At 50.8% G+C, this 24,582-nt stretch overlaps 1 protein-coding gene across 5 annotated transcripts in view; it reads left to right on the forward strand.

Annotated features, from left to right (window-relative positions):
* Nucleotides 1-24,582, forward strand: part of SMARCA4 (SWI/SNF related, matrix associated, actin dependent regulator of chromatin, subfamily a, member 4) — a 90,557-nt gene that overhangs the window by 13,019 nt on the left and 52,956 nt on the right. For 4 of the 5 annotated variants that reach the window (XM_049639850.1, XM_049639848.1, XM_049639852.1 and 1 more), the window contains exons 2-13: nucleotides 4,465-4,714; nucleotides 6,809-6,941; nucleotides 7,752-8,156; nucleotides 8,490-8,588; nucleotides 9,715-9,973; nucleotides 12,273-12,399; nucleotides 12,921-13,094; nucleotides 14,605-14,778; nucleotides 15,980-16,147; nucleotides 16,265-16,315; nucleotides 21,031-21,161; nucleotides 21,337-21,394. In XM_049639850.1, coding sequence (XP_049495807.1) covers nucleotides 4,493-4,714; nucleotides 6,809-6,941; nucleotides 7,752-8,156; nucleotides 8,490-8,588; nucleotides 9,715-9,973; nucleotides 12,273-12,399; nucleotides 12,921-13,094; nucleotides 14,605-14,778; nucleotides 15,980-16,147; nucleotides 16,265-16,315; nucleotides 21,031-21,161; nucleotides 21,337-21,394 — 2,001 coding nt within the window. In that variant the 5' untranslated portion in view covers nucleotides 4,465-4,492. Of the gene's footprint in view, nucleotides 1-4,461; nucleotides 4,715-6,808; nucleotides 6,942-7,751; nucleotides 8,157-8,489; nucleotides 8,589-9,714; nucleotides 9,974-12,272; nucleotides 12,400-12,920; nucleotides 13,095-14,604; nucleotides 14,779-15,979; nucleotides 16,148-16,264; nucleotides 16,316-21,030; nucleotides 21,162-21,336; nucleotides 21,395-24,582 lie in introns of all 5 variants that reach the window. The other variant, XM_049639849.1, reaches the window with a different exon arrangement.

Consider the following 24,582-nt stretch of genomic DNA (forward strand, 5'->3'; position numbering starts at 1 on the left):
GCCGGTACGCGTCTGCGTGCAGACGCCAGCACCCTGATGGGGCGCACCAGGGTTTGGGGGGGCCCACCCCACTGTGCTACTCAGGAAGGTTTTGCATTGTGTCTGTACTTTTTGGGTTCCTTTTACTGTCACTCCCCACGTGTGTCTGAGCTTTCAGTCCAGAAATGAGTTGGCTGCCGGTGACTCCGTGCACTTACCTGCCTCATCGCAGCCTGACGCTTCAGAGGTGACAGCTTCTGAAGCAAATGCCATTTGTATTATTTTTATTACTTTATTTATTTATTAAGGATCATTTATTTTGAGAGAGAGCGCGTGCATGCGTACACACATGTGGGAGACAGGCAGAGAAAAGAGAGAATCCCAGACAGGCTCCACGCTGTCAGGACAGAGCTGGACTCGGAAATTGATCTCACAAACCATGACTGCATGACCTGAGCCGAATAAAAGACTCAGACTCTTAACCGATTGAGCCACCCAGGTGCCCTATTTTATTTTTTTTAATGTTTTATTTGTTTTTGAGAAAGAGAGAGTATGAGCAGGGGAGGGGCAGAGAGAGAGGGGGAGACACAGAATCTGAAGCAAGCTCCAGGCTCCAAGCTTCAGCACAGAGCCGACGTGGAGCTCAGACTCACAAACCGTAACCGTGAGATCGTGACCTGAGCTGAAGTTGGACACTTAACCGGTTGACTGAACACCCAGGCGCCCCGCAGATGACATTTTTAAAAGCCTGTTGTGGGGGCTCCTGGGTTTCTCAGTTGGTGAAGCGTCTGACTCTTGATTTCGGCTCAGGTTATAATCTTAACGGTTTGTGGGTTTGAGTCCCGCATTGGGCTCTGTGCTGACAGCGCGGAGCCTGCTTGGGATTGTCTCTCTGCCTCTCCCCCCACAAATAAATAGACAAACTTAAAAACTAAAAAAAAAAAAAATTTTTTTTAATCTGTATTTAATTTTGAGAGACAGAGTGCGAACAGGGGAGGAACAGAGAGAGAGGGAGACAGAATCCAAAGCAGGCTCCAGGCTCTGAGCTGTCAGCACAGCACGATGTGGGGCTTGAACTCACAAACGGCGAGTTCATGACTTGAGCTGAAGTCGGACGCTTAACCGACTGAGCCACCCAGGTGTCCCTAAAAAAATTTTTTTTTTAGGAATGAAAAAATACAGGGGCACCTGGGTGGCTTGGTCAGTTGAGTGTCCAACTTTGACTTAGGTCATGATCTCATGGTTCGTGGGATTGGTCCCACATCAGGCTCTGCACTCTTGGTGGGGAGCCTGCTTAGGATTCTCGCTCTCTCCTCCTTCTCTCTCTGACCCTCCCTCGCTTGTGCTTTCTCTCTCTCTCTCTCTCTCTCTCTCTCTCTCTCTCTCTCTCAAAGACGGAAACTTAAAAAAACAGATACATTTAAAAAAAAGTTTCTTCTGAAACCCTGTACTTCTCAAAGGTAGATGTTGCCATATTTTGGCACAAAATTATTATCTGATGTCCTCCAGCATCTTCAGCAAACTTCATGTGTCTGCTGATGAAGTTAGTGCTTCTGAGGGTGGAGGTAATTAATTTCTAGAGGTACGCTGCATTTTGATGGGAAGAAGGTCTGACACTAAGTATCAACTACTTTTAGAAGAACCATCATTCCAAAGACACTCCCCAGTGTTTGCTCTTTGGCACATCTGCCTTTAGGTGAGGAGATGACATCATCCCTAGATGACGTTCCCTAGATTTTATTTTGCTGTTGGTTTCAGTTGGCTTGACTTAGAATAGAGACCTTCAGGGGCCCCTGGGTGGCTCAGTCGGTTAAGCGTCTGACTTCAGCTCAGGTCACGATCTCATGGTCCATGAGTTCGAGCCCCGCATTGGGCTCTGTGCTGACAGCTCAGAGCCTGGAGCCTGCTTCGGATTCTGTGTCTCCCTCTCTCTCTCTGCTCCTCCCCCGTTCATGCTCTGTCTCTCTCTGTCTCAAAAATAAATAAACATTAAAAAAAAAAAAAAAAAGAATAGAGACCTTCAGTTGAGAAAGCATCTGTGAGCTCCCAGATGCCACGGGACTCCTTTGAGTATTTTCGGGGCCGCTGTCTCTCTTGTCACCTCGCTGCAGTCTCTCTGGGCCTGAGAGGCCCTGTGGGCGCAAAGGGTCCAGAGGGGCGCCCTGAGGAGCCATCTTCCTTGACCCCGGCCGTGGCTATGTTCATGTCACTCAGGTGTCCACCTGTGAAGTATGACTGCAGGTGCGTCTTGCCCTAGACAAACCCTGGGCTGGAGGTTTCAGACTTGAGAATCAGCATTTTAGAAAACGATTGGGATACAGGTCAGCCACGTGGCAGAGCCTGGAGCGGCGTCTGGAGGTAACAGGATCCTAGTTCTGTAGCAGAAGGTAGGACTGTTCACACATGTCTGAATCAGGTCTGATTTTGCTTCTAAATGAATTTGTCTCTATTTAAAAAAAAAAAAATTTTTTTTTTCTTAACGTTTATTCATTTTTGTGAGACAGAACAGAGCGTGAGCAGGCCAGGTGCAGAGAGAGACGGAGACAGAATCCGAAGCAGGCTCCAGGCTCTGAGCTGTCAGCACAGTGCCCAACGTGAGGCTCGAACTCACTAACCTTGAGATCATGACCTGAGCCGAAGTCGGATTCTTAACTGACTGAGCCACCCAGGCGCTCCACATTTGTCTCTATTTTTTAAAAGTTTGATTCTCCCCGTCTCTGGGCTTACGGGATTTTGGATTTGTGAGGAAGGGATTGTGAGCACTTTCTTGAGCAATTGGGTCTGTTCCTAGTCAGGCTGGTGCGCTGGTCACTGGTCCATGCCCTGCCAAAGTTTCTGATTCTCTCTGCTCTGATTATTTAGCCATGAAACTGGGACAAAGACGTTTTGGCTTTTGATCGATTACCCAGGAAAATAAGCCCATCTTTCAAATGAAAACTTTACTTTGTTTTAATCAAGAGAATTAAAAATGTTCTTAGACTTCTTAACAAAACTTATCCTTAGAACCAGAAGAGCCCAGTAAAGTTTCGGGACAAAGAGAGTCACTCCCAACACCAGAAAAGTCTACAGAAACAAAGCCCACATTTGAGACATGCCAACAAGAGAGGGGCTTTTAAATAACTCAGTATGTGGCAGAATGAGAGAACACAGCAGAAATCCACTAGAAATCCTTTTGAAGACTATTACATGTTAAAGGTGGTCCTGGGTAGAATTCTATGAAGAGAAGCGTGCCTAGCATGTGCTGAGTAATACTGTTGAGGATGTGTGCGCCTGCGTGTGGAACAGTCTAGAAGGGAGGCAGTGAAGTGTGGTGGGAGTCCCGGCAGCCACATGAGGGCAGCTGTCTGCCCTGGCCGACTCAGCTCCATCCTTACGGCTCTGGTGGTGGCCCACGTCTCTGAGGAAACCCCCGGCCCCTTCTTCCCACCCCCACCCCCGTCACCCTGCCTGGCTCGGATAAGGAGGGCTTGGTTGCTCGTTGCTCTCTGCAGGGCTGGTAAGCACTTCACCTCTGCGTGTCTGGTGTGGTGCTGGGAGATTTTAAGTTCTTGTGATCTTGTGTTTTCTACCTTTCAGCTCTGAAGATGTATTCCTCTATCATCATGAAAGAAGTTCTTAAATTGAAGAGAATTGTATTTAAGGCTATATGTAACTATACAACAGATGAAGGGTTACCTGAACCTAGAACCCTTACTGTTGAAAACCGGATGAAATTTACCAGCTCGTGGCCCTGTCTTAGCAAGCATAATTAATCACCTTACCACCATCATTAGATTTTTTTTTCCCCCTTAGCATGTGTTTGGATCTCGTCGTGGCTCTGGGTCGTAGTTCTGAGCATCAATTTTCAGATTATGGAAACTTTCGATGGACTTTAGACACGTGAATATCACTGTGGAAGTATCTGAGATATCAGAGCGCCTTTATTTGTGTAATAGTTTAAATGAACCTACATGTTAAACTTGTATTCATTTAATTTAAAAGGGACTTGGTCTCACCGCCTTAAATGGGAAACCGGCATCACTTGCCATGAATATTTGGTTTTGTTGAGTGTCCCAAGGCCCAGGTGGATACTGTCACCAACAGAGGCTTTGAGTCTTAGTCTTGCTCTCCCTTTTTGTCAAATCGGAAGATGGCAGGTGTTAGGCGTGAAGGGTGTATCGGCACCACCCTGAGATGTTCTCTTTGCTGTGATCAGAATAACAGCAAGGGAAGTGAATCCCCAGGTGGGGCAGTGGCTGTATACCTCCACCTCCGGAGTCCCATTCCTCGGGGGAGACTGTGATCTGATTTTGTATGCCCGATGTATTATCTCCTCTGAGAAGAAGGGAGGAGAAAGGTCCGGGTGGTGGGGGTTGCCCGTCAAAGGTGACAGCTCCCTGTCAGATTGGTGCTGCTTACGATACTACGTGTGGCCCTCCCTTGCCAGCTCTGACTCTCCCTGGTGGTGGCTACGACCCCAGACTGACCAAGACTTCTTTCTAGCAGGAGACCACTGTCTGCAGCTCCTGTGAAGATGTCCACTCCAGACCCACCGCTGGGCGGAACTCCTCGGCCAGGCCCTTCCCCGGGCCCGGGCCCCTCCCCTGGAGCCATGTTGGGCCCTAGCCCAGGCCCCTCGCCGGGCTCTGCACACAGCATGATGGGGCCCAGTCCGGGGCCTCCCTCAGCAGGACACCCCATCCCGACCCAGGGGCCTGGAGGGTACCCTCAGGACAACATGCATCAGATGCACAAGGTAGGGAGCCCGGGCCCACTGCCCGATTGGCTGGGTCTGCGTGATCAGCCGTGCATCCTGGCTTCTGCTGCCAGCCCGCAGCCTTCCCACCGTGTGTCTCCCATGCCCAGCATTCCACGTGGGAAACGCGCTAACACTGCTCCAGGGTTGTCTTTCGTTAATGAATAAAAAGTGCCCAGCTCCTTAAAAAGTAGCTGTGTCACTTGGTTTCCCGCACTCACCTGTGTAACTTATGAAGCAGAGCAGTGGGTGCCCCTTGTCCCTACTCGATCCTGCGCTTGGGCGCCACTCACTGTCATAACGACTTACTTGAACTGATCAGGGGCTTTTTTGCCAATGGGGTGTAAAAAAAGCCTCCCAACACAAATAGTTTTTCTTTCTCCCTGTGTTCCTGGGTGGTGGTTGGGGAAGCGAGGAAACATCCTCTTATATGTATTAGCATCTAAAGGAAAAGGTGATGTGTTCAAGTCTCAGAAACCACAGGAGACCCTCGCGGAATATGCAGAGTGTGTGGCCTGGAGGTCAGGGTTCTGTGTTGACCCCCATAGCCTCCCTACCAGGGCCATCCATGTGTTTGTACCCCATTCCACTTAATCTCCCCCCCCCCCTCCACCGCTGCCCCACCCATTAGGTGTAGGTGGTTATTGTGCCCATTTTACAGATGAGGAAGTAGGCTCTCAGAGAAATGGTCCTTCACTGTGTCCATGGCAGAGCCATCTTGTCCCTCTGGGTCCTCCCTGCCTTCCCCATCTCCTACACGTTTTTTATTTTTATTTTTTTTTAATGTTTATTTATTTTGAGAGGAAGAGACAGTGTGAGCAGGGGAGGGGCAGGGAGAGAGGGAGACATAGAATCCGAAGCAATTCCAGGCTCTGAGATGTCAGCATAGAGCCCGACATGGGGCTTGAACTCATGAACCCCAAGATCATGACTGAGCCAAAGTCGGTCGCTCAACCTACTGAGCCACCCAGGTGCCCCTCCCACACATTTCTGGCAACAGTATCTTTCTTGTCACTTCCTGGGAAGCTGTTGGTGAACCAGCCCCCTCCCTCCCCTCACTGATTTAGTCTGGCTTCTCCAGCACAGCCTCCTCTTTCCCTCTCTGCCCATTTTGTTTTTTTTTTCTCTTATCACTGGCACACACCCCACACCTACCATTTGTCCTGCACAGTGTTAGGAGCCAGGGCCCAGGGGTAGCGGGACACTCCTCGTCTGCGGAGAAGTTCGCTTCCCGAGGGCTGCACCCTCTTCCTGCGTATGAAGCTGCTCCTCGTGGTCCCAGCCAAGCACCCTCTCTTCGTCCCATCTTCCTTCTCTCATGGCACACACTGGGTTGTAGTCAGCTGGGCCACCCATTAGACTGTTCCCGGAGACCGGGATATTTGGGCCAGTCAGGGCCTAGCAGTGTCCTGGAAGGGTCCCGGAAGATGTCCCCTTCACCAGCTATTGCAATAGGGGAAGTACTTAGTGCTGAGGGAAAATGGGCATCATCGCTCCACAGAGGACCGATGTGCCTCTCAGGAGGGATGGAACCATGCCACAGACAGCTTTCCTCCCAACTAGTAGGCTGGAGGCTGATCTCAGATCAGCGAGGACACCTAGTGTAGTGTAACCATACTTATAGGCAGAAATTTCTCTTTGTCCCTCTGACTTACAGTCTCCCAAGGAAGAGGGTTCCTGATCCAAAGACTTGTCACCAGGTCTCCTTGTGACAATTAATGGGGAGCTTGGTGTCCCAGTCATAAACAGCTCCTCACCAGGAGCTCATGTCCTTTCCTCATGGGATGTTGGCCATCTGAAACTGTCTCCTGGCGTCCTGATCCATCTGTCCCTTCGCCTCCAGACCTCTAGCCGCCTAAGTGGTCAGCCATCGCTGTGTGACATTGCTTCATGCATCTACTTGGCACTTAGTGTAGGTATCAGGACCGTAGCTTGGACCTAAGCTGCTTGGTCACGTTGGCGATTCAGTATATACCATGGCGACCTTGGGTGGACATTTTCAGTGGCACTGAACTTCTCTCGGGTGGCCCTTTGCGTCCTGCCTCTTCCTGTTCCCTCTCGCTGATCTTGCCTTTTCATCGTCCCCTCTTACAGCCAATGGAGTCCATGCACGAGAAGGGCATGTCGGATGATCCCCGCTACAACCAGATGAAGGGAATGGGGATGCGGTCGGGGGCCCACGCAGGGATGGGGCCCCCGCCAAGCCCCATGGACCAGCACTCCCAAGGTACCGTTTGATTACTCTTCTTTCCTTGTATGTGTTGTCCCCCTGGGTGCCCTGAGGTCATTTTTCTAGTTGGGTCTCCCGTAGGCACAAACAGGGTAGACCCGGGACAGTTCAGCCCTTGGGAGACTGTTGGGCTTGGGGTTGGGCTTGGCTGGTGCCCGTCTCAGGCCAGTCTGTCTTTGAGCAGCCCCGGGAGTGGGGACGCCAAAGGGGTGGATACATGTGAAGCACCGGAGGTTAGATGGGGGCTGAGCAGAGTGGGCGCCTCGGGCTGGCAGCTCCCAAGCTACCCAGGAGCATATTAAGGATACACCTTCCCGGGCCCCACTTTAGCTTCTGCGACAGAATCTTGGGGTGGGGGTGGGGCTCTGCTTTAACAAGCCTTCCAGGTGGTTTTTCTGAACAGGGCAGCTTGAGAATTGATGGAGTATGTGATTTCCTCTTATCGGTGGGAAGCTCATTGCGCCCAGGGGCTCTACATGGGGGTCAGAGGAGCATTCTGTCCTAGCTGAGGGGCAGGGGGCGGGCCTGAGGGAGGCCTGGATCTGTGTAACATCCCAGCATTGACCCTTGGCGACTTGCTGAAAGCTGAGCCAACACCAAACCAGTTGTGCCGGCCGCTGGTCGGGCTGCCAGCGCGTGTCCTCTCTCTGGGCACTTGTCATTTGAATCACAGGAGTAGAGTCCCTTGGCCACCCCCGTCTCAAGATAGGAGCTGGTGTCAGCGCAGCCGAAAGGTTGCCGTCTTTGCCTTAGACGTCCTAGAATGTGTGTTGCCGAGTGACCACTTGGATCCACGTGGCCCCACAGGTTACCCCTCCCCTCTGGGTGGCTCCGAGCACGCCTCCAGTCCGGTTCCAGCCAGCGGCCCATCCTCAGGCCCACAGATGTCCTCTGGGCCGGGAGGGGCCCCGCTGGACGGCGCCGATCCCCAGGCTTTGGGACAGCAGAACCGGGGCCCGACTCCGTTTAACCAGAACCAGCTGCATCAGCTCAGAGCCCAGATCATGGCCTACAAGATGCTGGCCAGGGGCCAGCCCCTCCCCGACCACCTGCAGATGGCGGTGCAGGGGAAGCGGCCGATGCCCGGGATGCAGCAGCAGATGCCAACGCTACCTCCACCCTCTGTGTCCGCAACGGGGCCCGGCCCCGGCCCCGGCCCCGGCCCCGGGCCAGGTCCAGGACCGGCACCTCCAAATTACAGCCGGCCTCACGGTAAGACCCACCGTCCACAGCGCTTGGGGTGGGAAGGGGACTGAGCGAACCGACCGGGATGGACACCGGTGTCAGCCGACCTGGGCCGTGCCGCCCGCGTGCGTCCCCCCAGAGACAGCGCGGCGTCAGCACTCGGCGCTCGGGCAAGCGGGGCTGCCAGCGCGATGCGAGTTCCTCCCGCCGCCTCTCCGCTCTCCTCCCCCCACCCCGACCTCTCGTCCACACTGAGGGGCTGTTGTTGGCTGTGTCCCCTGGAGCCAGGACTGCCCGTGCGGGTGGATGCGGGCATAAACACAGGATGCCTTTTATTCTCTTGTTTCTCCCCGTGTGCAGGTATGGGAGGGCCCAACATGCCCCCCCCAGGACCCTCAGGTGTGCCCCCTGGGATGCCAGGTCAGCCCCCCGGAGGGCCTCCCAAGCCTTGGCCTGAAGGTAAGTTTCCTCTGTCTTGGTGGCGTGCCTGTTCCCTGCTCTTCACGAGCTTGCGCCATGCAGAACCCGAGAGGGGACTGAGAACAAGTCCTTGCCGTTTAGTTTTCTTTGTTTTAAATACATATATTTTTATAGTTTATTTATTTTGAGAGAGAGTGAGCATGAGTGGGGGAGGGACAGAGAGAGAGAGAGAAAGAGAGAATCCCAAGCCAGCTCCATGCTGACAGCATGTGGGGCTCAAACTCACAAACCAGGAGGTCATGACCTGAGCTGAAGTCAAACACTTAAATCACTGAGCCACCCAGGCGCCCCAAGTCCTTGCTTCTTTCTGCCTTCTTGGGTCTATCTGTCCCTGGTCCGTTCCCAGAGGTTTAAGTTTGGTTCCACTGCATGATTCCCACCCCACCTTGTCCTGTGGGTCGTGGTGATCCTGGGCTGTCTTTACCAAGAAGAGAAGGGTACTGATGAGCGAGTCCATTGTATGACTGCAGCGAGGCTGTGGGGCGGCATTGCTGTAGCCATGAATACCAGCCTTCAGAATTTGGGCCTCCGAGCCTGGAGGCCACATGTGACCCCCTGGCCTCCTGAGAATATCCCCCAGTGCTGTGGGAGGCAGGCAGGGTGACAGGGTGGCTCAGGGTTCCATTTCTTCTGTGCGCAGTCTCTGTGTTCTGTGTAAAACGTGGTCTTAAGTATTGGAGAGGCACATCTGTTGGGATGAAGCATGGGCAAAACGGACTCATTCCTCATCCTCTCGAAGGACGAGGTTTAGTGATGGGCACTGAAGAGCTAATTGCCTCAGTAGGCTTCCTTTGGCACCGGATGACGGTCCGGGAACCTCTGGTCCTAGGAGGCCATACGCGGCAAGACCAAACCTGTGAGCGGTGCTTGAGCAGGCGTGCCTTCGGGAAGCGGCACATACGCTGAGATCTAGAGGAAGCAGGAGGGAGTGAGACCCCTGAACAGGAAGCAGCGTGGCAGCCTGCACGGGCTTAGTCAGCCACAGGGACGAGCTTGTCACCGGGGCAGGGAGTGCCCGGCAGGCTCTTCATTTACCCCTGGAATCAAGCCAGAATTCAAAGCTCTGTCATCGCCGCTTGACCCCTCTTTCCCCCACCGCCCCCAGGACCCATGGCGAATGCTGCTGCCCCCACGAGCACACCTCAGAAGCTGATCCCCCCACAGCCCACGGGCCGCCCCTCACCAGCGCCCCCTGCCGTCCCGCCCGCCGCCTCCCCGGTGATGCCGCCCCAGACACAGTCGCCGGGGCAGCCTGCCCAGCCTGCCCCCATGGTGCCCTTGCACCAGAAGCAGAGCCGCATCACCCCCATCCAGAAGCCTCGGGGCCTGGACCCTGTGGAGATCCTGCAGGAGCGGGAGTACAGGTGAGGGAGCGGCTGCCTGGGGCCCCTCACTCGGGGCGGCCCTGATGCGTGTCAGTTTGGCTCACTGTTCTGAAAGCAGTGAGGTATGTGACCAGAGAGCTGTCACCAGCTGCCTGCTTCTCTGTATAAGTACATATCCTTCCAGAGAAATCTGGTGAATGCCTGGGCAGCCCTGTGGTCCCAGGTACTCCATGGCGTGCACACCGTTCCTCCGTGGGAGCATAGCTTAGATCATTCTCTGTTTGTACAAAGTGAGCTTTTCTTTCTTTCTCTCTTTTTAAGTTTATTTATTTTGAGAGAGAGTGAGTGTGTGCTTTGTGGGGGGTGGGTGGCAGAGAGAGAGGGAGAGAGAGTCCCAAGCAGGCCCCACACTGTCATTGCAGAGCTTGATGTGGGGCTTGAACTCAGGAACTGTGAGATCATGACCTGAGCCAAAATCAAGGGTCAGACACTTAGCCGACTGAGCCTCCCAGGTGCCCCAGTGAGGTTTCCTTTTTTGCACGCATAGTATCTACCTGGGGGCTATACCATAATTTATTCAGCTGTAATAAGGGATGTCAGGTTGTTTTGAATCCCCGCCCCCAATCTTTTGTTAAAATAGTACTGTATGCACATGTGTCAGAATAAATCCATAAAACGGCCATTGCTTGGGTATGGGGGACACATGCAGGGAAATTTTCCGAGAGTCTGCAAAATGGCCCTCTGCAGAGGCTGTCCCAGTAGGTGTGGGAATGGAAGTGCCCGTTTCTCCTTGCTGATGTTCGGCTCATGAACACTCCACAAGCAACCGGTCAAGCTTTGTGATGGGCCCTTCCCAAACATCACTAGTTGTTGGCTGCTTTGCCAAGGCCTTCTGGGTGCCAGGGGCTGGCTGCGGTGCCAGGCACACAGCAGGTCTGAATCACTCTGTCCCATACTGCTGGGGCACCTCAGATTTGCCTCCTGAGCACCCTGTACCTCCCTCCCCCTTTTTTCCATTGCATTGATAACTTATTCAGGGCTGGCCTCCCTTGACGAATGTAAGCTCCATGAGGGAGGGCTGGGCCTCGTTCGCCGTAATCCCCAGATGTATCAGGAAATCTTTGCCCAGTAACAGTCTCCAGAATGCCTCCCCAGCTGTGATGTGCTCCGGAGCTCCCACCCCTGTACCCAGGCACCTCCCCTCCAGCTGCATTTAGACAGCTTAAACGTGGCCTTTCCGGATGTCTTCCTGTCCCTCCCTCCACCGTTTCCTTCCAGTCTCTGTTCCACGCACCCGGCAGCAGCTCATTGGGCCAGACCCTGCAGCCCCTTGACTATCGCTCGCCCTCCCTCACCCTCCGTGTCCTCATCTCAGCTTTCCTCCTCCGTCCCAGGAACTGGTGGCCTTCTTCACACTGTGGACGCAGCCACCTGGTCTGCCCCACCTATACACCCTCAGTGGTGCAGTCTGTTTGCCACACGGCAGTGTGAAGTCTCTTCTAAGTGACTTCTTTAGATCTCTTCTCCAGGTTCAAATCTGCGATTAGTGTCCCATTGCCCATCCAGGAAGCGCCTTTTTGTTTTTAGTCCCTGCCCGAGGCTTTGTCCTTGCCTATTCCACTCTCCCTGTTCCTCTTTCTGTTGAGTAAGTTAGACTCATTACTGCTCCAGGGCCTTTACAGAGGCTGGGCTTGATTCTTTGGCTAATTTAGGCCTAATTGCTGAGGTCACCTGCCCAAAGTGGCCCTGTCCACCTCCCTCACTTCCAGCTCCCTTCTCAGAGTACATGGTACTCTCTGGAATCAGTGTAAACATTTTTAACTGCTTTATGGCCTGTCTTGTTGATAAGCTTGTGAGCTCTATGAGAATAACAAATATCCCTGTTAGTCTTGTTTAGTGCTAAGGTCTAACACCTGGGTCAGTCCCTGGCACACAGTAGGTGCTTAATAAATATGCGAAACACTGCGAAGGGGGATTATCGCATTTGAACTTTAAGACCAAGCCTGTAGGGTTGCTCTGCGCATTCTCCCTAGGTGAATTAGAGACCCAGGGCTGGGGTAGAGACGCTGGTCTGCCTCCATAAGCCGCTCACACTGCTGGGATGTCAGAAGGCAGGTGTGCCCTGTCGGGTTCTGGTTTCTGTGCCTGTCCTCTTTATGTGTTGTGCGCTGTGGCTGGCATCCTTTATTGAGCTATTTCTTGTCTCATCACCGGGATCTGCCTTCCTTGAGAGGTAGGTTCTCCTGAAGCTCCACCTTTAAAGAGAGGGAACAGAGGAGCTCCCGTGAATAGACAAGATCTCTCATCACTGCTCTTTTCTTCTGTCTCTGTATCCCAGGCTGCAGGCTCGAATCGCACACCGAATTCAGGAACTTGAAAACCTTCCCGGGTCCCTGGCCGGGGATTTGCGAACCAAAGCGACCATTGAGCTCAAGGCCCTCAGGCTGCTGAACTTCCAGAGGCAGGTGGGCACAGGTGCAGGCCTGCTGCTTGAGGAAAAGGGCCTTTTCTCCTATTTGCCAGGCAGTTATTAAATGCGCCTTGACGTTGAGAGCAGCAGTGTCCTTGCGTCCTCATTAGCTGGCTGCGCATCTCTCCTCTCGTGCCGTGCACAGCGGTGGGACAGTAGCCGTTCTTGGGATGAGTAGTTGTGCGTCTTCCCTAAGACACCACATCGCATTTTGAAACAGTAGACTTAAAAATGGGCCTGTTTCTGAGGGTGCTTTAATTTTGAATGACCCGTAAGAAGTATTTTCTGTGGGATTGACGATAGGCGAAGCTGGAGACCTCTGAAGGTGTGAGAGAACCTTCTGCTGGGTGTCCAAAAGCAGTTGTCTCCTGACCTGTGCTTGCGCTACCCATGGGCCCCCTCCAGGTGGCATTTAGCAAGGATCCTTCCGGAAATCCAGAGTGGCGTTCTGTCTAGCTTGGGATGTGTAGTTACTCGTGGACCTGACGGAGTTGTGCGCGTCTTGTCTTCCTCAAGCTGCGACAGGAGGTGGTGGTGTGCATGAGGAGGGACACCGCCCTGGAGACGGCCCTCAATGCCAAGGCCTACAAGCGCAGCAAGCGTCAGTCCCTGCGAGAGGCCCGCATCACCGAGAAGCTGGAGAAGCAGCAGAAGATCGAGCAGGAGCGCAAGCGCCGGCAGAAGCACCAGGTGCGGGGGCCCCACCCAGCGCGAGGCTCGGCTGAGCTTGCACGCTGTGGAGTCTCGTTTGGTTTGTGTCTGAGCGTGCTGCCTGTTTGTCTTTTCTGCTCGCCGTAACGGTATTCTGGGCACCGAGAGTATGTCCGTGGACAAAACCAAACGGCAGTGGGAAGACGGGCCATAATCACATATACCACGTTGGGAGGTGGTGGAATATGAGGAGGCGCAAAGCAGGGGTGGATGGAGGGTGACGGAGGGGCTGTTTACACAGTGTGGATCTGAGTGGAGACCTGAGGGAGGGTAGCCACAGGGACATGTGGGCAAGCAACTTTGCAGATCCAGGAGAAGATGCAAAGGCCCTGGGGCTGGAATGTGCCCTGTGTTCTCTGACCAGCAGGGATCCCAGTGTGGGGAGAAGGGGAGGATGGGGAGGTGACGGGCAGAGCTTCTGGGCCGAGGGCACAACTTGGGCCTTTGCTCTGAGTGAGGGGGGAGCCGTGGAGGGTCCTGAGCAGAGGAGGCCGTGATCTGACTTTACTTTCACAAGACCAGTCAGGAAGACCAAATCTGTCTGGAGTAGGATGTGGGGATGATTCTGTTTATTTGCTCATTTCCATTTTTTTTTTTTTTTTTTTTTTTTGGTAAGTTTTTAAAATTTTATTTTGAGAGAGAGTGAGAGAGAGAGTGGGGGAGGGGCAGAGAAGGAGAGAGAATCCCAAGCAGGCTCCATACTGCCATTGCAGAGTGCAACACAGGGCCTGAACCCATAAACCACAAGCTCATGAGCTGAGCTGAAATCAGGAGTCGGATGCTTAACCGAATGAGCCACCCAGGTGCCCCATTTGCTCATTTACATTTTCTAAAGGTCTTTACTCCCTATCTAATACTGGTAACCACTGTTAGCAAGGGTTTTTGGTATATATCATTCCAGGTAGCTTTCTTGTGCGTGCACAGAATAATTAGAAGTAAAGTAGCCACCTGTAAACAAATACGTACACACGTTCTGTCTTTAATTATTGTGGAAGCGTGATTTTTAACACGTATGTTGTGTTCCTCAGTGTGTCCGGCATCCAGTAACTTCTGCAACCATTTTCCTGTGCGGGCACAGGTAGCATGTTCTCAACCTTCCAGTGTTAAAGAGAACGCTAAACTGGGCATTCTTGTATTTGAATTCTGTTGGCCAATGTCTGCTCGTTTTCCTTAAAGTAAATTCCTGGCAGTGGAATAATTGGTTGGAGGGTCAGAGCGTTTCGAAGTGGTTACGTTCAGTGCCAGGTGGCTCCAGCAAGGCGGCTTGCCCTGTTGTACACGAGGGAGGGCCCTTCCCACCGGTCACCGGCATGGAGTGTTTCCTTGTCCAGAGAACGCCGAACCGCATAGGCAGACGGTGTCCTGGTACTGTTTTGGTTATGTCCTCTTGGTTTTAAACCAACTGCCTTTAAAGTTTTGTCTCGGCTGGGGCAACACTGTAGTGAGCCTGTGGAATAGCCAGTCCTCTTTTCTGTGTGTGTTCCTGCAGGAATACCTCAACAGCATTCTGCAGCATGCCAAGGATTTCAAAGAATATCACAGATCGGTCACAGGCAAAATCCAGAAACTCACGAAGGCCGTGGCCACGTACCACGCCAACACGGAGAGGGAACAGAAGAAGGAAAACGAAAGGATTGAGAAAGAGAGAATGCGGAGGCTCATGGTAAAGTCCTGCCTTCGTGACGTCGTGTCCCTTTGTGTGTGCTTTGGGTGTGACAGACACCAGGGATCGATGACCCTGTGTTCTGCTGAGGCGGTTGACTGCTCGAGTTAGCGTTGGGACAGAGAGAAAGAACGGGCTTGGGTTTGGGCCTCCAAGAGACCTGGTCTGAGACCTTTGCCTCTTCATTCCACCAGTGATCAGAAGACCTTAGGCTGGCTAGCTTGTGGCTCTGTGTTCTGCCCAGAAAAGGGAGGGGGCACTGACTCCAGGTTCGAGAGTGACCGATGTGATCCCTGTCCTCCGTCCCACCCTTTGTGTCTGGCTATTCAGAGGCGATTCTCCAGCTGGGCAGATATTGGCAGGCCCTGCTCTAGGCACATGGCCACAGGAGTAAGAAGCGTGCAGTCCCTACCCTCACGGCTGCCCCCACTGGCCCTAGAGAGGCAGGTGCCCAGGCGGAACCAACTAGATCATTTTGGATGGTGTGAAGTACACTGACAAGAAAGAGGCGGGACGAGGGAGTGGGGGTTTATGGGGTGTTCTGGGAGGGTGGCATGACTCCCTGGACGAAGTGCCTCCCAGGGATAGAGGAACCAAGGTTAAGAGCCTGAAGTGGCAGAAAGCCAAGTGCGAGGCACAGCAGGCAGCCCTTAGAATAGCGTGGTGAGGGCATGAGTGATGCCAGAGTCCCTAGGGCAGTCCTGTTGGGCCTTGCAGGCCATGAGGAAGGCTTTAGATTTAATTCTGAGCATGAGTGGGAGCCACAGGAGGCTATAAACTGGGGGTGACATGATCAGGTTTATTATCAGAAAGCCAGGAGGGGCTTGCTGCACGCGTCTGTGACGGTAAAATGGCCCAGACCAGAAAGAGTGTTGGATTTGGGGTGTATCTGTGGACACAGGGGCCAAGACTTGCTGTTGGCCTTTTCAGATGACCTCTGGCAGAAGCATGTCTGTCTAGCAGGCCCCCTCAGGGTCCGCCCTGGGTAGAGGTTGAGGAAATACTGCCGGGGGAGTCGATAGCTACGTGGAGGGTGTGTATGCAGCACGGCCGTGGTGGAGGCCCAACACTCCCTTAGTGCGGGCTGGTGGCCGGTTAGCAACCCCCAGTGGCCTTCTTGACCCCGGGTTCCCTGCCGTGGGCGCTAATGGACGAGCATGTGTCACTTGCAAGCAAACGCCATAACCTTGCCGTTCTGCAGGCTGAAGATGAGGAGGGCTACCGCAAGCTCATCGACCAGAAAAAGGACAAACGCCTGGCCTACCTCTTGCAGCAGACGGACGAGTACGTGGCGAACCTCACAGAGCTGGTGCGGCAGCACAAGGCTGCCCAGGTCGCCAAGGAGAAAAAGAAGAAAAAGAAAAAGAAGGTGTGCTGGGACCCCGCCCCGTGCCTGCCCTCCTGATGGGACCCGAGCAGCTGTCTTGGTGCGGGTGCCGCTGCCTCCCCAGGCAGGGAGTGACCATGTCTCCCTCTTTACTTCCAGAAGGCAGAAAACGCAGAAGGACAGACGCCTGCAATCGGACCTGATGGCGAGGTGAGGAATCAGGGGCTTCCTGGAAATGCCAGCCCAGCCCTGGGAGCTTCGATCTATTTCCTCCTTTACATTTTTATAGCTGTTTAAAGCTCACCAGAGCTCTGTGACAGTGGTAAGAATCCACATCTGTCCCCTGCCACGTCCCACCCCTCCTCAACCCCACCCCCAGGAGGGTACGTGGTTAACTCCTGGGTGTGTTTGCTTCCAGACTTTTTTCCTTTGCACATGCCATTGTTTTTCAGTGTTCACTCTCTCATAATTACAGGCCACAGGATTCCTGCCTACTCCTCACCTGGGTTCCCTGTTTCCACACACCACTTTTTCCAAAACCGTTTGGGAGATGCAGACAGGACAGCCCTTTACCCCGCACTATATTTCCTAAAAACAAGGTCTGTCTTTTCCATGGATGCAATAATACTATGATCAGATCCACAGCTCTTATTAAGGTTTGGCCAGCTGTCCCTTTAGTGTCCTTCACGACGACTCCGTGGCCGAGCGTCTCATTCAGTGACGGTCTGTCTGGTCTCCTTTGATCTTGAACAGCTCCTCACTTCTTAGCCTTTTCTGACCTTGGCATTTCTGAAGAGAACAAGCCAAGTATTTCCTATAAAGGCTTTTAGTTTGGGTTTGACTTGCTATTTCTCTTTTGGCTAGATTCAGGTTATGTGTTCTTGGCAACAAGACCCAGAAGTGACGCTGTGTTCTTCTCCGTGCGTCACGTCGAGAGTGCATGGCGTAGACTTCTTCAGTCACTGGTGACATTGACCTTGATCCCTTGGTGTCTGCCAGGGCATCTCTGCTGAAAAGTTACTGTTTCTCATTTTGTGATTATTAAGTACCTTCTGGGGAGGTACTGGAGGCTCTTTAAACATATTTTAACTCCTCAAACTTCTACCCACTAGCTTCTGTATCCATTAATGACCTCCGCCTGTATCCGTTTTTGCCACGATGGTTACGTTATGGTGATTTCCTGCTCCCCCCATCCACCCTGATTTCTTCTGCATTTTGTAGATGACTTTCTACAGGAAGGAAAAGCTTTTTGTCTTCTTTCCCCTGTGGCTCTTGGAACAGTTTGCCAACCCCTTGTACCAACTCATAGGATTCTGTTTTAGTTTAATCCTTACGGTCATTATCTTGAAGTTCAAATTGTTTGAATTTGGGCCAGTAGGAGCCCCTTCAGATTGGCTCACGTGTCTTTTGAGGGCTTCCTTACTTCTTGCACACTGAAATGGCCCAAGTTCATCTTCTGCTTTCTTGGCCCAAACCCTGGAAGTCAGTCATTTCTCCACGGTGCCTTGGTTCTTTTTACCAGAGAAGACTATGTAAAAAAACAAGATCTCTCTTTCTTTCTCTGTCTCCATTTCTGTTTATTCTATACGTAAGTAAGGTAAGTTGGCAAGCCCTACACCCAAGTGTGGCTTGAACTCACGATCCTGAGATCAAGAGTCGCATGCTCTACTAACTAACTGAGCCAGCTAGGCGGCCATCAAGATCTCTCTTTAGATGTGATTATTGGTACAGGTTGTCATTGCTTCTAGGCCCTCTTAGCAAAAAGATCTAGGAAATCAGTTTATATCTGCATCACTAGTTCTATATATTCAGAACCTTCAGTTCACATGGATACTTCTGTGTGTATCCTTCTCTCTTTCCATACCGTAACAGCCTGAAACCTGGCTTCCGTTAGCCATGCTATATTTCCTTATTTGCTCAGTCTTAGAACATACAGGAAGTAATTCAGAATTGCTAACTTGCACCCTTCTGCAAAGGAAGCCTCCTGGCTACTTTAGTTTGTGTTTGGAGCTATTCAGCCTGAAATTGTGTGCTTCAAATACTGCATTTGAAAGTTACTTGGAGGGGGCGTCTGAGTGGCTTGGTCAGTTGAGCATCAAACTCGATATCGGCTCAGGTCATGATCCCAGGGTCATGAGATCAAGCCCCATGTTGGGCTCCGCGTTGGTCTTGGAGCCTGCTTGAGATTCTCTCCCTCCCTCTCTCCTCCTCTCTCCCTCTCTCTCCTGCTCTGCGCCACCCCACCCTGAAAGTTACTTGGATTAGTTTTTCTCTGTGCTCCCATTAGTGTGGGTTCCTCCATCCTTGTTGGTTTTACTTATTTACTCATCATTTATTTCGTATGTGAAACGTGACTAGCCTGCTTCTAAAAGTCAGAACTGGGCAAAGTGGCCCACTCAGGGAGGGGCTGCTGTCCCCACGCACCGTTTTTTCTACCACATTCCTACCCGCCTCCCAAAAGCAGCCATTCTCACTCAGTACTCTCATTTGGGAGAAGGACGTTTCAAAGGGACAGACGTAAATAAGAGGCGTTTCCTTTCCCACCGCCCGCCCCCACGCCCTCCTCACTCCCACCTCCCAGAGGAAAAGTGTGAGTAAGCGTCGGGGTGTTGGCTCTGGGGCCTTTTCTGTATGTGAGCCACCAGATGGTTTTCTTTTTCCAGCTTTGCATTCTGTCTCTGACGTCTTCCCACATTAGCTCACACACGCTCTCCTTATTCTTTGCAGTGTTGCCAAAATGTAGTATTTCTTGCAGAAAATACCTAAATGGTTTGATGAGAAGCGGAAGCCCCTGTGGCACCTGCTCTCACGAGCCTGCATGTTGAGCCCTGGTTGGTCTTCCCTGCACTTCCAGGAATCTTTATGCCTGTGTCCTTTTTTGGGTTGTTGTAAGACCACTTGGGGCAATCTGGACATTAAGCTAGACTCTTTCCATTTAGCACAGTATCTTGGGCCACTGTCCATATCAGGCCATTCATTCTGTTTTAATTTTATCATTTCGATGTATTGGAATCTCATTCAGCTTTCAGACTGGTAGTTTAGTTCGCTTCCTATTCGTAACTGTCTGGAAGGTCCTGCACTGCTTGGTCTTGATGTACCACCCCCTGCTCCTTCCCTACTGGTGGCTCTTTCCCATGTTCCCTTACTCCTGTGGCACACGCTGTTGTGAAGAGCCTTCTTGTACGGTACCTTCTGATGCTCTCTCCTGGGCAGCTTGGCCTGCCCTTACAAAACACCATGGCCTGGCTGGCTTAAATAGCAGACTTATGTTCTCACGGTTCTAGAGGCTGTAAATCCAAGATCAAAGTGCAGCAAGGTCGGTTCCTGGTGGGGCTCTCTTCCTGGCTTATAGATGGCTGCCTTCTTGCTGTGTCCCCATATGAGGCGAGAGAGCAAGCTTTGCTGTCTCTTACGGGGGCACTGTCCCATCCTGAAGGTCCCACCCTTGTGACCTCAGTGAACCCTCATTACCCCCCAAAGGCCACATCTCCATGTAGAGCCACACTGGAAAGTTGGGGCTTCAGCATTCAAATTCTTGGGGGCAAGGTGGGGGGGACACCATTCAGTCCATAGCAGATGCATACCTTTTCCTGTAGGCCAGATTCCTGATGGGAGTGACTGGCAATGAACACAGATACGTATTTACTTCATGAGATTTCTATCTTAAATGTTATATTGAAATTTTGAGAATGTGGGCTGGCATTTTACTACGGCAGAAAGCCTTCGTAAGGCCATGTGGGGCATTCAGGGGAAAAAGTCCTAGGGCAGAAGAGTGCAGTAAAGGGAGTTCTGTTGGGTAACCTGTGGCCGCGCCTCCTATTTGCTTACAGTAGCATCACTCAGTGGTGACCGTGACTTGTGCTTGATCTCAGCCAGTGGTTCTCAGCCTCGGCACATGTGAATTGCCTGGGAGCTTTTTAAAAAGGCCCAGAGCAGTTGAATCAGAATTTGGGGGTAGGGAGAAGTGCAGGCGTCAGCCCTGTTAGCCACTCCTGGGGAGCATTTGGGGGGTGAAAGCCACTGATTGGGACTGATGCAGGCAGTCCGCAGAGCCTATTCATGTGACAGGTGGTTACTGTCACCTTCCATGGCGGGCAGCTTTGAGGGGGAGATTGGTCGCAGTCTCTACCTAGGAAGCTCATCTCTACCTAGAGTGTGGGCCATGTTGACGGTGAGTGTGACACTTAGAGGGGCCGAGGGGGCGGGGATCAGTTCCTGGAAGATGCAAACGAAAGTTTAAACAAGAACCTCCTCCTCCTCTTGGAGGTTTTCTCCAGGAAATTCTAAGGAGCAAATGGAGGGGGGAAATGTTCTTCCAATGTTGACATCTCAAAATGAGAAACTGAGAAATTCCGTATTTGTTGGTAAGAGGAAGGTAGTTGTTTTGTGTTTCAAATATTCTAGTTAGCTGTTTAACAGAAAAGGATGAGGATATTTGAGGAGGTCTACAAAGGGAGTATCAGTTGAAAGAATCAAGGGCCAGAAGAATGTGAATAATGTGGTCATTTGTGTATAAAGGGAGAGAAATGAATCGTTGTGTCTTCTGCACGGAATCGGTCTGTAAGGGTGCATGGGAAACAGACACCGGTAGGCACCTGTGCAGAGAGCTGTCAGATGGGGCCTGGGGGCGGAGAATGGGGGCGGGGGCGGGTCCGCACCTCGTACCCTTGTGGATTTTGAACTACGTGAATGTATTACGTATCTGAAAATGAAATACCGTGAGGAAGCAGCAGTCATCCGGTGATTCTGTGTTATTACTGGATTATTAATATGTCATTAATCCATTTTCACAACCAGTGGCCATGTTTGGTGCCATTTTGGGGGGCATGGAGTTGGGAGGGCGCTTCCCCAGTTGGCCCTAGTTGGCAGAAGCCTGAGGTACGGATACCACAGAATCTCCGGTTACACATGTGACTCTTTTTCAGCCTCTGGATGAGACCAGCCAAATGAGTGACCTCCCGGTGAAAGTTATCCACGTCGAGAGCGGGAAGATCCTCACGGGCACAGATGCCCCCAAAGCAGGGCAGCTAGAGGCCTGGCTTGAGATGAACCCCGGGTGAGTGGGGCCTCACTTTCAGATGCAGCCAGGGGTCCTGAGCTGGCCTCGTTCCAGGGGCACTGGCAGCTGGGGGGTGATTTGGCTTTCCTTTAGGAACAAGCCAGTTTGTTGAGGAAAGTAAATCCTATGGGTTCTGGGGAGATGTATATTAAATCTTGACTGTTTTTTCTAGGTATGAAGTAGCTCCAAGATCTGATAGTGAAGAAAGTGGCTCAGAAGAAGAGGAGGAGGTAAGAGTCCATTTCCTGGCCGTCGTGGCTCTCGGTGCTTTGTTGTGGTAACTTCCACACCTTGGGCATCCGTCACCCCTTTGCATCGTGATCCTTTCCTGCTCTGGGTGGGCACCGCGTGGGGCAGGAAGCAGGCCCAGGGCAGCTGAGGCCCCAGTCTTGGCTGAAATTTGGGGCTTTAGAGCTGCACTTTCTAGTAGGGTAGCCCCTAGCCACATGTGACTCTTTCAATCTTAAATTAATCAAATTAAATAGAATTTAAAACTCCCATCCTCAACTGTACCAGCTGCCTTTCAAGTGCTCAACATTTGAAGCTCCGCCCTCCAGAAAGATCCGTGCGAAGTTGTGGTCATTAGATCGTGTACGTTATCGCCCATTATAATTCCTTCTTTGGAAACATAAATGGTTGCATTTATTGTGTGAATTCTCTGAGTCATTTAATTATGCCATGTTGAGGTGATATTTCCTTGGTTGCCAAAGCTGTAAACGGAGAGCCTCATTCCTCTCTCCGTTCCAGATTGCCTCCTTGGGAAGGATAACTCAGGGAACGGTTTCATAAGGGGGCGTCTCCATCATTAGCATCCAGATGGGGACTCTCTGTCACTCCCCCTTCACTTGTGGCTTAAAGTGTCTTAAAAGGCTTTTTTCAGGGCCTTAAAAAGCTTTGCCACCTTTTCACAGGCGTTTCTTTGATTGCTGTTACAGTGGAGCATTTTGTTCAAGTTAACTAACCGTTCTGATATTTTCTGTGAATGTTTTGCATTGTTTGCCCATTTCTAATCAGTTACGAGTGGTTTTTTTTACTGATTTTTAAAGTGCTCTTCAGATATTTCCCCCAACCTGAAATCCGCATAGTATTCACCTATAATCTTTTGTTTTGTCCTGTTTTTACTCTCCTTCTTGCCACTTGAGGTATCTGGGGTTTATTGTGTGTAGGGCCTGGGACGGCGCTCCCTCCCTACCCTTAAGAGGAATGCTGCAATTCAGTGATTTGTAGTAAATTTATAGACTTGTGTATTCACTACCACACACCAATCTTAGAATGTCCTATAATCCACAAAATCCCCTTCCTCCTGGTTTACAGTTTGTTCTGACTACTTCCTACAGCTCTAGGAAACTGCTGATTGACTTTCTGTCTCTGTAGATTTTGCCTTTTCTGCATATTTCATATAAATGGAGTCCAGTAACATGTAGCATTTTGTATCTGGCTTCTTTCAGCTAAAATGTTTTTGAGGCTCATCCACGTTGTTTGTGTATCAAGAGGTCATTGCTATTTATTCCTGAGTTCTGTTCCCTTGTATGGTGAACCCCACTTTATCCACTCACCAACCGATGAGCATTTGTGTTGTTTCCGTTTTTTGCTGTTATGAGTAATGTTGCTATAAACACTTCATACGTTTCCATACGTGTCTTTGTGCGGACATATGGTTTCATTTCTCTTGGTAGATACCTGGGAGTGGGATTGCTGGGTCATATGGTAAGTTTATGTTTGCCTTTCTGAGAAACTGCCAAACTGTTTTCTGAAGTGGTTATACCATTTCACCGGTTCCAGTTTCTCCATATTCTCGTCCACAGTTGGTGTTATCTGTCCTTTCGATTATATCCATCCTGGTGGGTGTATAGCAGTATCTCACTGTGGCCTTAATTTGCATTTCCTAGTAACTAATAACGTTGAGCATTTTTTCATATGTTTATGCACCATTCATGTATCTTCTTTGGTTGAACGTCTATTCACATTTCTTGCCCGTTATTAATTTGTTGTTTGTTGTCTCATCATTGAATTGAATTCTTTATAAGAATTCTTTAGGGGCGCCTGGGTGGCTCAGTCGGTTGAGCGGCCGACTTCGGCTCAGGTCATGATCTCGCGGTCCGTGAGTTCGAGCCCTGCGCCGGGCTCTGTGCTGACAGCTCGGAGCCTGGAGCCTGTTTCAGATTCTGTGTCTGTGTCTCCCTCTCTCTGACCCTCCCCTGTTCATGCTCTGTCTCTCCCTGTCTCAAAAATAAATTAAGAAAAAAACAAAAAACGTTAATAAAAAAAAAAATTTAAAAAAATTGTTAAGTAATTCCTAGTTTCACTTTAAAAAAAAAAAAAGAATTCTTTATATATTCTTGGTACATGTTCCTTATCAAATATGTAATTTACAATATCTTCTGCCAGTTCCCTAGTCAGTTTGCCTTTTTTTTTTTTTTTTTAAGTTTATTTGTTTTGAGAGAGACAGAGCGTGAGCAGGGTACGGGCAGAGAGACAGGAGAGAAAGAATCCACTGTCTACGTAGAGCCTGATGTGGGCTCAAACTCACAAACCGTGAGATCATGACCTGAGCCAAAACCAAGATTGAAATGCTTAACCAAGACTGAGCCACCCAGACACTCCAGTTTGCCTCCCCCCACCCCCAGTAGTGTTTCTTCAGATGCAAAAATGTTTTAATTTTAATGAAATCCAGTTTATCAAATTTTTTTGTTCGTGCATTGGTGTTTTGGTATTACATCTAAGAACTCTCTGAAGTCACAAAGACTTTTCTTCTATGTTTTCTTCTAAAAGTTTTGTAATTAAGGCTCTTACATTTAAGGTCATGGTTGAATTGACTGCCACCTGTGGTCTGAGATACAGGTCTAGATTTTTTTTTTTTTGCGTATGGATATCCATTTTATCTAGCACCATTTGATGAAACGACCACTCTTTTCTTCTTTGGTTAGTCTGTGGGAAATCAGTTGACGATAAATTAAGGGTTTTTCTGCCTCTCATTTCTTTTCTATCAATCTTCATGTCTTTGTGTGACTACCACTTTACCTTGATGATTGTAGCTTATAGTAAGTGTTATTCCTTCACTTTTGTGACTTCGATTGTCTGTTCTAGATCCTTTAGGTTCCTATATAAATTTTAGGGTCAGCTCATCAGTTACTACAAAAATGCTTGCTAGTTTTTTTTTGTTTTGTTTTGTTTTTTTTTTAATAAAATTATCCTGGATTTTTTAAGTTTGTTTATTTATTATAAGAGAGACAGAGGGGCGCCTGGGTGGCGCAGTCGGTTAAGCGTCCGACTTCAGCCAGGTCACGATCTCGCGGTCCGTGAGTTCGAGCCCCGCGTAAGGCTCTGGGCTGATGGCTCGGAGCCTGGAGCCTGTTTCCGATTCTGTGTCTCCCTCTCTCTCTGCCCCTCCCCCGTTCATGCTCTGTCTCTCTCTGTC

Source organism: Panthera uncia, chromosome A2 (genome assembly GCF_023721935.1).
Source record: "Panthera uncia isolate 11264 chromosome A2, Puncia_PCG_1.0, whole genome shotgun sequence".
Classification (NCBI taxonomy): Eukaryota; Metazoa; Chordata; class Mammalia; order Carnivora; family Felidae; genus Panthera; species Panthera uncia.